Raw genomic sequence first — 16,706 nt, 5'->3', positions numbered from 1 at the left:
AACAGATGCACCATTTCCTCCTGTTAGTTTGATGAAAACTACAGCGAGTAGCTGTTGGAGGGAATGACTGAGCCTTTTGAAACTATATATTTGTGAGGAGTTTTTAAAGATTGACGTCTTCAGCAGGAACCTGGGCTGAGAGCTGAGAGCCACAGACAGGAAGTGAGACAGGACTGAGAGATGAACTGACATGTTGTTGGTTTGGGTCTTTTCATGGGATTTGTTGACAGTAAGAAAAAAATAGAATACCAGCAGAATTATCCCTTTACACTAAAACGATAGACCATGCAATTCCAAGGTTTGTCACCAGGGGGTGCAAAGATGCAAGAGATTTACCTAAATTACATGAAATACAACATTAAAAACACATCAGTGTATAAAAGCCTTGACTAAAGGCATAAAATCACAAAATATAAAAACCATACACATCATAAAAGATTTAAGAAATTCACTATAAATTTAAATGTTTAACAAAGTAAGTAAATATTGAAATATAAAGCTCAGAATAATAAAAAAAAAACACAGCCAAAAGTGGTTATTTTAACTGTTACCTCTTCCAGCAGACTCCTGTTGTCCTCCAGCTTCCTCTGCTGTTCGTACAGAGCCAGAGACGCTGGATCAGACAGACGCCTCACTTCCTGTCTCTCTGCCTCGTCCACACCTGGTTTACCTGCTCCACCTGTCTGCTGCTGCCGGACGATCGGCGGCAGGAAACAGGTACTGACAGAGAGAGAGAGTGATGGGTTCATATTTCACTTCATCATCTTGTTATCTTGTTAAGCAGCATCTGTGTGTTGAGTGGCAGAGCTACTGAATGTATGAACACACACACACACACACACACACACACACACACACACTTCCATGTAAACCAGTTTCCATTCAGATTTGTTTACAGTCGGGTCTGATCACAGTAATGAATCCTTCTGCCAAGGTCGTGCTTCGGTGGAGAGTATCACACACACACACACACACACACACACACACACACACACACTGTTATCAGATTGTCGGTCCAGACTGAGTTTCCATTTCCTCTGCAGACAGCAGAAATGTTTCCATTCAAGTTTTAATTTGGATTTTTATTTGTGTTTTCACTGAGAATGTTGACTGAAGTCGACGTGACAGAAGCTCGTCTGACCTTCACGATTCTCAGTACACGTAACCTCAACATCTGAAGTTAATTACCTTAAACAAATACTTTCACACTCGCTTTCTTGTAGAGAGTTAAATGAGAAGATTGTCTGTACAGTAAATATGAATCTACAGCCAGCAGGTAGCTTAGCTTAGCATAAAGAAGCAGCTAGCTTTCCCAAAAGTATTAAAATACACCCACCTCTAAAGCTGACTGATCTGTACGACACAACAAGTGTAGAAAGGACTCGTTGTGGGGGTGGGGGGGTTATGTAACTGACTATTTCTCAAAAAAAATAAAATGGCTGATGGCCAGCGCAAACTGACGGTTTACCTGTTGAGGTAAGAGAACTTTATCATCCGACTCAACTGATAATTCTGACTTTAAACAGTCTTCACGTCAATAACCAAGTATTTACAGCTGACAACTCATGAAGTCGTGAACATCGTGAGTGGATTCATTAAATGGACTCTTTTTGTGAACATGGCGAGCACGACTGCACCTGAAGGCGTCATTACTCCTGGGCTCCTTTTTCAACCAATCAGCTGTCCTGTTACCTGTGCTCTCTGCTGTCTGACTCCTCCTGAATCTGAGAGAGATGCCGAGCCCCCACCCTGCCCTGCAACACACACACACACACACACACACACACACACACACGCACTCACACACACACACACACACACACACACGCACACACACACACACACACAGGATAGAGTATCAGTTAATTACATGTTCTCAGAGGACAGACGGAAGCCTGGAAGAGGAGAGACAGTTCCCCCCCACGATAGTTTCCGTGGTGACAGGAGACATGTGTCCGTCAGTCTCCAGGCTGACAGATGACACCGCTGCACACACACACACACACACACACACACAAACGCAGACAGCTGAGTAGAGATTAGTTACCTGCATCTGTTCCTGAACCTTACACCTGGTTTTTGTTTAGTTTGGATTAACAATTTACCTCAGAGATCCATGAAGGTCCCGTCAAATTAAATGAATTCTTGTCAGTGGTGAAAGTACATTTACTGTATGTAGTACTGTAAGTACTGTATGCTATTGGAGCCATATTAGCCAGACTAGCCCTGCTAGCGCCATCTATAGGCTGCAGCTTTCAATACAGCTCATAAAATGAGGGTTTAAAGAAAGAACAAACTTCTTACTAATAGTTTATCTATTCTTAAAGTTTGTCCTGAAGGTGGCGCGAGAGGAAAAGTCATGGAGTCATTAAAATCGAAACTGTTCATCCGCGGGGGGCATGAACATCCAAATAAAAGGTTTTAGTCACAACAAATTAACTACAAAAGCTTCTAAAGGAGGAGAAATAACAAAAGCGTCAACAAGTGCTTAAAAGTTTAAATGTTTTAGCTCATTACACGCAAATACTTCAAAAAGCGTTTGTATCAATTCAGGGCTGACTGATGTCATTGAGTCTGCAGGACTTATAATCAATATTACTGCAAATATAATTGCTTTCTTCTGCAGAGAGCGTTTTATGATTCAGGAAATGTCACGAATCTAAGAGTGAAAACGGGCAACAATTCTCCTTCAGTTTTCTTATGAAATTATATTTCTGTTCATAAAATTCAATATTTTCTTAACAGAAAACCGAAAAAATCTTCAGTGAAAACTGATCCAGCTTCTTCAGCAACGTCGAGGATTCTTGTTTTAAGAAGTGACATCGATTCTTAACCTCCTAATGGTCAGAAATATTTCTTTCGTAGGAAATAATCTGTGAAATTAATAAACTATTACACATCAAGTCAATTCAGTGCAAACTCACTGACCACAGTCAACAGTTAAATGATCTGAACTGCAGATACTCACAGCGTGCTGGACGTCCATCTCTGTGTTTGTGTGTTTTCTGAACTGTTTCCGTGCTGCAACTTTACCTTCGTCTCTGCAGCTGAGACGTTTGTCTCAGACACCTAATTAGTTTGGTGTTTCTGCTGCACCTCCTCCACCTCCTCCACCTGAATTAGTCATCAGTTTGTGCGAGTGTGTCTACAGCTGAGGGAGTTCACATGTTGAGAAAACCAACCCTGTTGATCTACAACTACTGTAATATGGAATTTACAGTCCTGGGCTGGGTTCCACTCCAAATAGACATAATATTCACCCTCTTTAACACTGTGGCGATAAACCTGACATTCCACAGCGTTGTGGGGACTCACCTGCATTCTGGGGACCAAAAACTCACAAGGTTTGAGTGTTTACTTTGGTGATAGTACTTTATGGTTAAGGTTATAATTAGGTTTACATTAACGTCAGGGTCAGAGGCTGGCGGGTGATGTTGGCCTTCCATTATAAACCCCTCTGATCCTCACATTGTAAAAATGTAAAAAAAACTAAGTCAAGACAGATGCAATGTGCTTTTTAAACATTATGATAAAGTTTATTAAGAGCAGTCGGGATTCAGTCACATTCAGTTCAGCTCATAGAAAAGATTCATTCCAACAGTTTTACATTCAGATATGACTAATGACTTTTTTTAATAAGTAACTTTTGGCATCAGTCGAACACACCTCTCTCGTTTGTTTTTTTATTCTGCTCTTTAAATATTGTTTTTTTTTAAGTCTCAGATGAAAGTAATTTTATTTTTTTCCATTGTAGAATTTAGAAAAACTTCAGTTTTGTTAAAATTAAATTACAAATAACGACAACAGTTGAAGTATAAACACCAACATTCTGAGATCAAAATTCAGGCTTTATTCTCAGAAGTCTTGTCAGTCTCAAAAATCGAACCTTTTTCTTGGAATTTTGAAAATAATCCCAAATAATCCCAATCCACACAGGTGTAATCCTGTTCCATCAGAGCGAGATCGGTACTTCACAGCAAATAAACTTTATCATAACAGCAACAAAGTAGGACGAACCAAAACAGCAATACACCTAATTCTAGTCACTTTTCAAACGTATTAGTTAAGTTAAAGCATGCTCTAAGGCATCGGTTCACAACCTTTCTGGCTTTTGACCCTTTGTAGCCGAGCAACGCCTCGTCACAGGTCTACCGTATGACCTCTTCGACCAAACCCTGATATTTCCTTTTCAGTTTTTACAGCCCTAAAAAGGTCAAACTCTCCAGTATTTCACAAGAAGAAAGCAAAAATTTGAGAAAAGCCAGAAAAATAAAGATAATTTGTGTAGCAGAAACGTTTTTTTCCTTCTTGCTAATCATCTTGCGACAGCTTTTGAGGTCCTGAAAAAGAACTGATTTCTGTATGTCATAAATGTCTGACCATGTCTCTACAAGCTGAACACTTTCTCATCATCAATATTTAATGTATTTGCATTTAACATATTAATGTTTAATATTTTTTGTCATTTGTCTTTAAATGTGTGTCTATGAGTCTGTGCAGTGTCTGTAGAAGTGGAAGTGGTAGTCAGTGAAGAGCGCCTCCGCGTAGTGATGGTCGGTACTGCAGTCTGCTTGACCCTGAGGAGAGACACTTACATTACATATATTGGTACAGTAAACACCACAAAATAAAGGCTGTTGTGTGTAGATATATTCAGTAAAAGTGAACAATCTGCAGTAAATGAAAGTAGAAAAGTAGATTTTCCAAATGCAGATTAGAGAGAGAGAAATCGGTTTCTTACAGCCACTGTGGAGCGAAAGTGATATGAGCTGTGATACAGACGAGCCACATGAAGAGGCCATTCATGTTCTCCCTGCAGACACAGAGAGACACAACAACACAAATCAGCTCTACATTCATTTAACAAAGGCTTCATGTCCAATAAAACAATATGTCACACAGGCGCGACCGCTCAAGCTCTTAACAAATGTCATGAAACAGCAGCTAATTAATCTGCAATCTCTGATACATACAGGAGCTTCTAAAGACTGAAACCAAAAGGCATTAAATGTTTCCTCACGTGGTTGTTTCTGCTTTCTAACTGGAAAGTATTTGTCAAATAAAACAATCAAATGAACCTAAAAATACTCATCACGTGTATGTTTCATACATGTGAATGTCCTGTACGCTGCGGTGACATGTGTGTCACAGTGTGACTGGTGTCCATGTCCTGGATCAGTGTGAGCGTGGCTGTGATTAGCATGTTGTCCTCCTGATGTGAGGGAAACCCTGCCAGACATTTATTATTCATCAGTGTTTACCCTCACGTCCTACATTATTAACTGTAACTGGTCACACACACACAAGTTTGACCAGGCATGTTCATGTATGGTTTTCCATCATCCTGTCAAGCACAGATGTCCAATTTACCCCTCTGAAAAAGATTTTCATACAGCCACAACTTTACTTTACGTGAGTATTTCCACTTTCTTTACTCTTTTAAATGTGTTCATGTTTTGCTTTGTGCGACCATTCCTCATTATGAACCAGGAACAGCTGTGTTCACCTGTGTGTTTGATGGGTATCTGCTCTCAGCGACAGTGTTGATGTCCAGCAGAGCAGAGCAGGCCGCCGACTCGTCGAGGCCACACAGATGAACCACCAGCAGCTCCGTACAACTACGCAGGGAAAATACAACATTTTTCATTCACTGTCTCATCTTCAGTTCTAGCCTCTACTTAAAACAGAGAGTCACAAGAGACGTTAGCTGAGTTATACATTTTGAACACGGGCGATTCAAAATAAACAAACAACTCTCTGGAACACATTTTTATTTGTTTATTTATATGAAAATAAATCATTATTATATTCCCTACTGACTCAACATACTGTCAGAGTTTGTGTGTAGTAGACAGATCTTATTGTTGGCTAAGAAGCTGATATTTCTAAACCAAACAAAATCAATCAAATGGTCTGTAATTAGTTTCAGTACTTACTTCATGAGCAGGGTGACTCTCATGTTGACTGGGACAAACTGGCTGATGGGAACTCTGTAGACGTATCTACCTGGCCTGAAGGAAACACACTCAGTCCTGTTAAAACCCTGCTAACAACAAATCAAGGCGTTCAGATAATGCAGTAATCATGGCGTCTTCCTGCACTCACCCACATTCGTCTCTCAGGCAGTATTTGCTGTCAATCACCTGCTGGTTCTCTTTGATCATGAAAGACTGGATGGTCGTGTTCGTCCCTGACGGACAGCGAGAATAATACAGACATGTCAGTGTAACTCATTCCAGCCTGATGGATCTCCAGTGTTTAAGTTGTTTTTTGTATTTATTTAAAGTCTAATAAGACTAAAGCCCCACTAGTGGCCCCAAGAGAGTGAGTATGTTTCATGTGCTCTAGATTTCAAAGCAGCCTTTACATTCAATTTTGACATTTCTTGTGTTTTAGTGCAGATTTTCAGGGAGTGTCATTGGATAAGACGTCATATGAACCACATCCTACGTCCACCGTTAGACTGCTCTGATGAACCATTGCTGTTTCCCATCTTGTTACCGTCCGTCTCCACTCTACCATGTGAGACAGCGTCTGTGTGTCTGTTCAGGGTTAAAACTGTAGAAGGTGAACACTCACAGTCTCTGGCACTCTTCAACTTGTGATAAAGTTTTTCTTTTCTTTTTTCTGTTGAGCAAAAACACACCAACCATTAAACCACACTTCAGTCAGCCCTGCATACATGTATTCATGTGTATATTAGCATCAACAGGCCGTTGCTACCTGTCAGACCAGACTCTGCTCCGGGTGATTCAGTGGAGCTGTTGTTGGAGTCAGTGCTGCCCCCTGCTGGTGGAGTGCAGCAGTGCACCTGGTCACAGTACAGCAGGTCACAGAAGTCCACATCTGGTGGCCAGGGGCCCGGGGGGCGGGTCGGTGTTACTTTCAGACAGAAGTGGGAGTTATTGTTATAAACATGAACTGTTCAAACCTTTTTATTTATTTATATATAGAAGGATTTGGATCATGTGAAAAAATACTTTTGAATTTATGAGATTAATCTCAGCATTTCTTAAAATGAAATCACTGCATGATCGACGTTTGCAGGGTGAACGCAAGTTGGCAAAAGTCAGTATATTAATTAATGAATGAATCGACTCATTCATTAATCAGTGGCTACTTTTCCGTGCTCAGCGGTTATCTGATATTACTTTGGACTCTGGATATTACTGAATCATTATTCAGACGTGTTTGCCTGTAAACATGAACATGAGTGGAACAGCAGTTCTTTACATCCTCTGTGACACTATGTGAATGGAAACCCAGTCAGTGTTGTGAGCTTGTACCTGTGCTGCTCCAGGCGGTGGTCTGCAGAGGAACCTGGCTGCCGTTACTAACAGACAGAAACAACAATCAGCACAAACAGCGATAACACTGTTGTTGTTACTCGGTTCGTGCTGGAGGATATTCGGTGGTTGCCAGGCTTTTATTAAGTGGCTATAAATGGTGTTTCCTATTACAATAAAAAGGTTGTTTACCTGTTGTTGGGAAAGTCTGCAAAGTCTTTCTCCTTCAAGTTTAGCAGGTACACAGCGCTGATAGAGATGATGCTGCACACATACACACACCGTTATTGGTTTAAATCTATATTTTCTTTCTCAGTTTAATGTATTATAAAACAGGAAGTGACATCGTGCCCCACCAGAAAGCCATGGTGGCCAGCAGGGTGAAGACGCTGGCCTGGAAGGCTTTATGGCGCAGACAGTGGCTGTACTGCTGACTCCAGCCTTCCTTCTCAACGCTCTTACACGCGTCCGGACTCGGCGGCGTCGACACACTGCTGAGTTTCCTGTCGGAGAAAACACAAGTATTTACCAGCTTTTATTCTGAAATCACAGATGAACCCAGTGGAAGCTGTAACAATTAATTGAGTAATTGAGTGAATCCAAAGTCACACAAACAGAAATTGAGCAGACAAATAATCAGATTTAGCAAAAACAGTTTCTGAACAGAGCAAACAATCGAGTCACGCAAAAGGAAACAGCAAACATGTTTAGCAATAATTAATAGACAACAAAACAATCATTTTATCTGTCAATTATCAACACTGCATCTTCTCAGTCTGTGACCTTGACCACAGTTCAGCTGAAGAAGTGAACCTGCCTCGGGCCTCTGCTTCAGTTCATAGCCTACATTTCCCATAATGCCTTTCAACAAGCCACAGACAAGAGGCAAAACGGCTGTCCTTGAACTATGATTTGCATTGATGCATCGATATCAAAGTAATGCCGCTATTATGCAACACACACTTTATCAGTAGTTAAAGGGGACGTGTACAATAACAGGGGGGTGGATGAAGGTACCCGGTGGAGCGCAGGCTGCCTGTCAGGCTCTTCAGCTTTGCCAGTCGGCGATTCCAGACCTCCAGCTCTTTGATTCGAGTGTCCAGGTTGTCGGTGAGCTTCGACAGCTGCTGCACCGCCCCCACGTTCTCCATGAAGATCTGCTCCTGGGGGGGGAGGAAGAGGAGGAGGAAGAGGAGGAGATACAGATTCAACACAAATTCTACACAAAGAAGAATTTTATTTCTGTTTGCAGTGAAGAACGATGATAAAATCCCTTTCTGCTGTTCGCTGAAGTCAAACATTAACCAATGAAGATGCAGGAAGGCAGGAGGAGGGGATTACTTTGTCCACCATGAGGAAGTTATGAATCTTCTCTCCGTCAGAACAGCTGACGTCTCCGACCTCCTTCACCGCTGACGGCAGCAGCTCCTTCACCTCCTGAGCTATTATACCTGAAATATCATAGTGTTGTTACAATACAATCAGAATAATCACAACATACGAAGCATCACCTGCTATAACAAATGAATTACAGTTTCAGTGTTATAATGACGTGAAGCGGCTTGTTACCTGTCTGGTGGGTGTGGTCTATTCCCATGGTGGAGGCGAACACCGGTTTATAATCGAACTCAACGATTCTCATCTGAGTGATTCTCTTCAGCTGCTGCTCAGAGTCGACCTGACGAACACGCAGACGAGCACATCTTTCAGGAATGTGAACAACGTTAATAAATTACAGTTTTAAGCGAAATATTGTTATACTACCAGCAGGGGGCACCAAAGCAGGAAATTATTCATTATCATTATTTCACTTGTTCTTAATGTGAGCGTGATACAATAATAATAATAATATTTACGGAGTATGCAGGGTTTCCCCTGGGAAATTTGGTTAGTGGAGGTGATTAAGTGCCGTAAAGTGAATTTATTTAATTTATGAAGTATTTCAGAGTCATTGTCTCACCTCCTGTATGTTTTCCTTGGCGCGCTGGTCGGACGGCTGCATGACGGCGCCCATCACCTTGGCGTTGCCGCAGACGACTAGCGCCTCATCGGGGGAGTCGGTGTTGATGCCCACCCGGCCCTGACAGACCACGGCGTCCTGCACCGCCCCGCGCTGCCACGGGGCGTCCCCATCCATCTCAAACTGACCAGGGTTAGAAGCCTGCAGAGGGGAGATTAAGACAGTAATTTGTGCCCAGCGGTTCACACTTGTTGCCTTATTGATTCACGGTTTAAAGTCAGCGTTGTTACCCTGACGATGATTCTCTCCGACACCAGAGCTGTGAGGAGGAAAGTCTCGTCTCCTCCCACTGCAGCGTACAGACCAACCACCATCTGAAAATATCTACAAACACACAATTAGCATGTAGCTCCGACTGCTGCTCATCCATTCACTCATTCATATACTCGCTCACACACCTCTGGTCGGGGTTGGGTTTGCCTTTCTTCCTCATGTTATTGGCCGTCGTCTCGCTGAAGTGCAGCCGGCCGAGCGTTACCTTGGTTATTTTGCCGCATGGCAGACTGACCCTGGAGGATCATAATTTATTGTTTTTTAAATATTTCTTCACATTTTTGTGTTTATTTAAATGTATTGCATTGAGAAAACTCGAAACAAGAGTTCCTGGTGAGCCATATCAGAGTTATTGTGAACTGCAGATGTTCTATGTAGGACTGGAAAACTTGACAGGCATAGCAACAGTAACTAAGGAGGGTGGGGCTTAGCAAATGGTCAGTTACCAGCACCAACCCTCCTACAGACAACAGCTAAAGTTGCTCCCCAAACATCTGTACGGATCCAGGACTCTCCCACAGACCGGACCAGACTCAAAGTCCCAAATGGTGTTAAACTTGGGTACGATTAAACTTATGAACAGCTGGTGCATCTGGCCACGGTGCTTTGTCTGTTATCTACCTGACAGGGTGGAAGGGCCTCTTGCTGCGGTTGGGCTGAGACTGCTCAATGGTCACCTGGTGGCTTTGAGACTCCAGCTGTGAGGAATGAAACATACAGGTATCACACAGAGGAAATACTGAACGCCCCCTGCTGGTTGTGTTTTACACAATATTCAGTAGCTTTTCAGATTCTCTGGCAACCGAAGTGGCTCAATGTGCTCAGTCCGTCTTACTTTATGTCCCAATGTGAGATGAGAAAATCACCAGCAGGTCACCAATCTCCGTTATCTTCTAAATAACGACATCCTCCTTTATGCTTTCATTGTGGTTTGAAGTCAAACTGAATTGTGAGATCAGCGTAGTTTATCTTAATTCATTAATGTCTATGTAATGAAGGGAATGCACACTTCCTTATATTTGGCTGGAGAGACTTGTACGCACCTTGACCCCGAACACTTTTATCTGGAAGTGGTCGACCTCCTGCGGCCCGCTGGGTGTTTTGACGTATTGCGGCTCTTCGGCCACGCCAATGTGAACGGTGACCTGGAAGTGGTTCTTCTTCTGGCAGACGAAGGCCTCGTCAGCTGCAGAGTAGATGAAACCTTTATCGGTGTCGACGTGGTAGGCAGGAAGAGACCTGGAAAAGGAAACAGGAAACTGAACTCCTTTGTGCAGGTGTTGTAGGGACGGTGATGTCAGTTGGTCTGTCCAACACTGGTCCAGAACAACTGCTGGCCAGATTTAAAGTAGAAAACACTGGTTCTGTACTCACAGTGTCTGGTAGCTGCTGTTGTACAAAGTGCTCCAATGTTCCGGCCTGTACTGATCCCAAGTCAGCTGGTAGGATCCCACATTCAGTCCGCCACCACCTACGATGTTCCCTACACTGCCACCATGACTCCCGTCAGCTTCACTGCAGGAAGCCTCGATTCCTGCCGATGGTTCCTCAGACTCAGATCTCCTCCTCTTTTTACTGCCTGGGGAGCTGAAGCAGGACGAGACAGACAGATTCAGAGATCAGACCAAACAGCCAATCACTGACCGACTGAGTCACCATTTTGTCTTTATCACCACAGTTAAATCTGCAGTAACTTTACTCATCTGAGAGCTCGTTAAAACATCATTCTAATATCCTGGTTAAGAACTACACGACCCTGAGGGTTATCAACAATCTCCTGGTTGCTTCTGATGTTGGCAATACTCCATTTTGTTACTACCAGACCTAAGCAGATGTGGGTAGGCGCCTCTGATACTGTCCTACTCTGGTTCCAATCCCACCTCAACTATAGAACGTGTTCTATTTCTATTGGTAAAGCTTCATCCTCCACTGCCCACCTTACTTGTGGTGTGCCACAAGGCTCATTTTTAGTTCCACTACTATTTTCTGTTTATGTGCTACCTCTTTGGGACATTTGCAAATACAATATTAATTTACATTTCTATGCCGACAACACTGTGCTGTACGTTTTCATGACACATGGCGACAATAGCAGTCTTGTCACTCACATTAAGAACCTTGATGAGATTAAGAGCTGGATATCCAACAGTTTCTAGCAGCTAAATGACAACATATCTGAGATCAGTTAATTTAGCCCTGCAGTAACCTCTACCATAACAATCAACCTGTACCTATCTGCGTTAATCAAACTGACAATGCTGAAGGTTTGCTTACCAGGTGTGTAGCGCGGCGGTAGAGCCCAGCAGACAGGTTGAAGGGGGTGTGACTAAGTTTGGGACCAGGCCTGGACCAGTGCAGGGTGTGGTGTAGCTGTTCGAGGGGGGCAGTGGTGGAGAAGGAGGTGTGGGAGGGGTGTAAACCTGTGAGCAGCTCTCTGGACTCAGGTAGTGTGTGTGTTCAGGTGAGTGGTGTGTGTGCTGGTGCAGGGGGGTAGGTGGGGCAGGTGAGGTCCCAGGTGACTTGTTGTAAGTGTTAGTGAGGCCCAAACTGCGGAGCTGATCATGGGTCAGTATCTCATGGTGGGCGGGGACGGAGCCTCGATCCTTAAAGCAACAGGATGAAGAGGGGTCAGACCGCTGCGTTGGCTGGAACACTTCCTGGGTGGTCTGCTGGTGGGACCAATAAGGCGGCTCATAGTGGAAGTCTACCAATCAGAGAAGTATATTAGTTAGTGTTAGTGTTTCACCCTATTGGCTCAAAAGACATTCAACCAGAGACATAAAGACTGTTACTGAGGAAGTCAGCCCCCCCCCCTTTTTCTCTGCTGGGGCTTGGTAAGAGTTTAACTGAATTAATTAATTATTACATTTTTAATTAATAATAATTAATAATTCAATTCTCCTTGCAGTAAACATAGTGGTAACAGTACCTGGTATCTGTGCAGGTGAACAGGCCTCTGAACTTGAGTCAGGTGGAGACTCAGGGAGCATGCTGGGAAATAACACAGAAACAAAATACACCACACAGAGAGACGGGTTAACACTTCACGGTGTTGAGCCTTCAGCTCGCTGACTGGATCTAATTTATTTCATTGATTACTTGTTCTTTGATTTTTTTCAGTTAACTAATTATTCCAATGTTCTTTTTAATGTCTCCCCGTTTTGTGGAGAGATTTTGTAAGAATTGTTGTATGGCATCTCCAAACAGTAAATGACAGTTTCCCATTCCATGGAAAGCTTTATTTTCCTATTGGAAAGTGGTTTTGGTGTTAAATTGTGTTTTTCAGTATATTGTTCTCATGATCTCCTGCTTCTACAGAGAGATTTCTGTATTTACAACCTTCACTCAACTGATAACCAACTAGGTCAATGCTGTTTGTGTGTGTGTTATATAACAGTATGTGTGTCAAGGAATGAAGAGGACACAGTAGGTTTCTCTCTCTACATCTTCTACTAGCTGTTTTTCTTAATTCACACACATTTTACGTTTGATTATATTCTATATTCCCTCTATAATGCTGTAAAACATAATAACTTCTACCCCTGGTAGACCCACTTTACCTACTAGATGATGATGTATTATTATTGATAAAGCTACGTGGTAGTATATAAAGTAGTCCAATTAGCTCCACCTTTACCAGCTGCAATATTAAAGTGATGCATCAATAATTAACATCAGGTAATAACATGTATCTGACTCTACTTTAAGTATATTTTGGTGCTAATGCTTTTGTGCTTTTACTTAAGTAACACTTTGAATGTTTACTTGTAACAGAGTATTTCTACACTGTGGTATTACGACATATGACACATATTTCTGTGAACTTCATTTGTCCCTTGAGGCCTTAACTGGATTTGATGTGTGTGTGTGTGTGTGTGTGTGTGTGAATCTTACAAGCTGTTGGGGTCCATGTCATTGCTGAGGTATTGCTCCAGAATGCTCGTATCCACGACGACAGAACTGTCCAACACACCACTCACATCCTGACCTGCACACACACACACACACACACACACACACACACACACACAATAATCAATAGTTCTTGACTGTAATGACCAGAGGACGATAAGGAAATAGATAACATACTGTACGTAGATACATTTGTATTTTAAGAATCAGGGTGAGAGTTTGTATGACTCTTATGAAGTCGATAATATAAACAACACAGTGAATAGCAGAGTGTGTGTGTGTGTGTGTGTGTGTGTGTGTGTGTGTGAATATCCGGTCAGAGCTTCAGACTGCCGTGTGGTTAATGGAAGGATGAAGTTACAACTTGACACTCCCGAAGAATCCCATGACCCCTTTCAGAGACCAGTAAAACCTCCTCAAGGATTCCTGGAACCTCCATGAGGACGACTTGAACCTCCTAAAGGGTAAGCGGAACCCCCCAGGACCGCGAGAACTACCGTAAGGACCTTTTGAATTTTGAGGCCGCCTGGAATGTCCTCTTCAAGGACCACTACAATTACTTAAACCTCCCCAAGAAGGACCACTAGAACCTTCTCAGTGGCCCCTGTAACCTTCTCCTCAACAACCACTTGAATCATCTAAATAACGACATCCTCCTCAAGGACCCATGGTTCTTCCTCAATGACCACAAGAATAACTTCAAGGATATCTCGAACCTCCTTGAGAACCCCTGGACCTACCTGAAGAACATCATGGATCTTCTCAAGGACAACTAAAACTTAATGAGGGTGCCCTGGAACCTTTTTAAAGACCACTGGAACCCTCTCAAAGATCAGTAGAATATCTCAAGGACAACTTGAATCTCCTTAAGAACACCTCAACCCTTCAAGAACTAGAAGAAGAACAAGAATTACCTGTACCTGAAGGACCACTTGAGCCTCCTCAAGGACCTTGGAACCATTTCAAGGACCACATTTTGGAAACTCTCAACGGCCACTAGAACCTCATTAATGTTTCTGCAGCAGCAGGCTTTTCAAAATATAATGATCTGTCTGAGACTATACATTCTTCTTCTCTCAGACTTCAAGGAGCTTTTAATAGTTGGTTATGTTTAGCAGAATCACTAACACAAGCAGAAGACATGATGTAATGAGAACAGCTCACCACTGAAGAACTGCTGCAGCGCCTCGTTCTCTCCCAGCACCTGCAGCGGCAGCCGGCCTGCTGCAGGCTCCATCCTGCCCAGCAGGGGGCACTGCAGCTGGGGAGCGGGGACGGATCAGGAGGGCTGCTGCTCCTGAATAAATAAATATATACAACTTTTAAAGACAATTTTAAAATAACTAAACATTGAATTGTTATAGCGGTAAAAAAAACAACAACAACAAACAATAACAATAAAATAGAAGAGCTTAAAAAACGTGAGCAAGAAAGTGACATGAAAACAAAGAGAAGGAGAAAACCCACAACTTCTCTCTACAGTATAAATTATTTGTGTCATACTGAAACTTCCTTTTGCTTAAGTAAAAGTAAAAGAGTATTTCTACCTCATATTTGAACCTGGCTATGATTCTGATTGCATCCTTTTACATTGGACGGACAGCTTTGGAGGAAATAGCAGATTTTCTCGTCTGTGTTTAGTTTAGTTTGTACTTTCACAACAGCATAATAAATCTATAACAGGTGAAACTGATGTGTCAGGAGAGTTCAGTATAATAATCGCTTTGTTTCTGTAGCTGATGCTCTGACTTCTCCTGCTGAAACAGACACAGCGGCTCAGATCTTCTCGACAACAACAGCAGCAGACATTTGTTCAAACACACCTGTCTTGTCTCTCCAAGATGGCCGCCAGTCAGTCGATCGGCGGTGATCTCTGAGTTTTATCCGAGCTGCTCGTCCTCAGGTGCAATCCATCTGTCAGGGTGGACTCGGATATTAGATCACACGGTTCCTCCAAATGTGTTGAATCTTCTTCTGTGGTTTTAGTTGTGAGATGTATTTCCTTTTAGATATGAATTCTTCCTCTTGTTTGTGGCGTCAGTGGGTCGTCTCTGTCTGCCAGCTGAACTTTGAGCTTTGAACAGGAAAAGGTAAAAGATAATTCACACACCTGACGCAGGCGTATGACACACCTGTGTGTGTGTGTGTGTGTGTGTGTGTGTTCAAGTTCAACATACGCTTATTAGCTTTCTTGCCAAGAGTTAGATGAGAAGATAGATGCCACTTTCGTGTCTCTACAGTAAATATGAAGCTAGACCCAGTAGCCCGTTAGCTTAGCTTAGCATAAAGAGTGGAAACCGGGGGACACAGCTAGCTTGGCTCTGTCAGTAGGTAAATTAGTAAACCCCTAAAACCAGCTGGTAGTACCATCCACCAACATCTCTTCACATCTCCAGTTTGTAACACAGGCTTTTTGTTCTGTAATTATTTTGTTTTCAGGTTCGAAGTTTGATGGAAAGTTTTTTCAAATCCGCAGAAAAGGAGAAACACTCCTCGTGATGAGAAGACTGACCTCAGTGTGGAAAATTGGTGGTGTGTCTCTTTAATGCATCTATCTATGTTTTCAGTTCTTTTTTTACTTTGAAATGTGCCTTTAAATTCTGTTAATTTTATTGATCCACACAACATGCTGCACCACTATCTGACCAGCAGGTGGCAGTGCAGGCTGTTCAAAGAGTAACCGTGGACTACAGATTCGTTCTATTGTCACTCTCTGTCTGTCCAGCAGATGGTGCTGCAGGACAGCAGTTTCTGTCCACTCACACATGTCCTCATCTGCCCCACATAGGTGAGGGATGAGCTGATATTTGGGCCCCAACTGGACGACCCACATGGAGCTCAGACATTCAAGAAGTTACAGACACGATGACAGAAGAGTGTTGAGCAAACTTCAGGCAGTTTATATGAAACTTTAGTCATAAAGAAATGAGAGTAATTTGTTAACAGGGATCTCGTCATCATTGCCAGGCACCCATAATTAACCCACATGGGCAGAAGCATGCATGCGCAGGAGGTCTGGACATATTGGTTGGATCTTTTAAGGCTCACAGCAATATTTCAACAAGGATTTGTTTTTCTCTCTCTGTTAGCTCTGTGTTTGGTCTCCTCCACCTCCTGAGGGAAACATCTGGCTCTTTAGCCGCTAAATGCTGCACCGTGTTCAGCAGCTGGTCTCTAACTGAGTCTGTCTGCTGTCTGTGAACCAGGACAGATAG

At 42.7% G+C, this 16,706-nt stretch overlaps 1 protein-coding gene across 1 annotated transcript; it reads right to left on the bottom strand.

Annotated features, from left to right (window-relative positions):
* Window positions 1–4,462: 4,462 nt before the first annotated feature.
* LOC139305294 (myelin regulatory factor-like protein) lies at window positions 4,463–14,734 on the bottom strand. Its single transcript, XM_070929244.1, has 23 exons — window positions 14,656–14,734; window positions 13,474–13,567; window positions 12,509–12,570; window positions 11,854–12,283; window positions 10,954–11,166; window positions 10,623–10,818; window positions 10,201–10,277; window positions 9,705–9,815; window positions 9,537–9,630; window positions 9,247–9,447; window positions 8,856–8,964; window positions 8,628–8,737; window positions 8,304–8,449; window positions 7,643–7,789; window positions 7,479–7,550; window positions 7,287–7,333; window positions 6,724–6,882; window positions 6,580–6,627; window positions 6,106–6,190; window positions 5,937–6,011; window positions 5,507–5,618; window positions 4,734–4,813; window positions 4,463–4,580 (listed from the first exon to the last, which is right to left on the bottom strand). Exons 1-23 carry the CDS (start codon window positions 14,726–14,728, stop codon window positions 4,463–4,465), a joined length of 2,859 nt encoding a protein of 952 aa, XP_070785345.1. The 5' UTR covers window positions 14,729–14,734.
* Window positions 14,735–16,706: the final 1,972 nt, after the last annotated feature.

The sequence above is a fragment of the Enoplosus armatus genome, chromosome 22 (assembly GCF_043641665.1).
Source record: "Enoplosus armatus isolate fEnoArm2 chromosome 22, fEnoArm2.hap1, whole genome shotgun sequence".
NCBI lineage: Eukaryota > Metazoa > Chordata > Actinopteri > Centrarchiformes > Enoplosidae > Enoplosus > Enoplosus armatus.
The sequence above is the reverse complement of the archived record's forward strand: the minus strand, read 5'-3'. Positions and strand labels throughout refer to the sequence as shown.

Excerpts from the sequence above, each read along its gene's own strand:
- LOC139305294 (XM_070929244.1), bottom strand. The coding sequence starts at position 14,728 with ATGGAGCCTGCAGCAGGCCGGCTGCCGCTGCAGGTGCTGGGAGAGAAC. Across the intron at positions 6,883-7,286 it reads CACCGCCTGGAGCAGCACAG|TAACACCGACCCGCCCCCCG; the intron begins GTACAAGCTCAC and ends TCTGTCTGAAAG. Across the intron at positions 4,814-5,506 it reads GATACCCATCAAACACACAG|GGAGAACATGAATGGCCTCT; the intron begins GTGAACACAGCT and ends CTGTGTCTGCAG.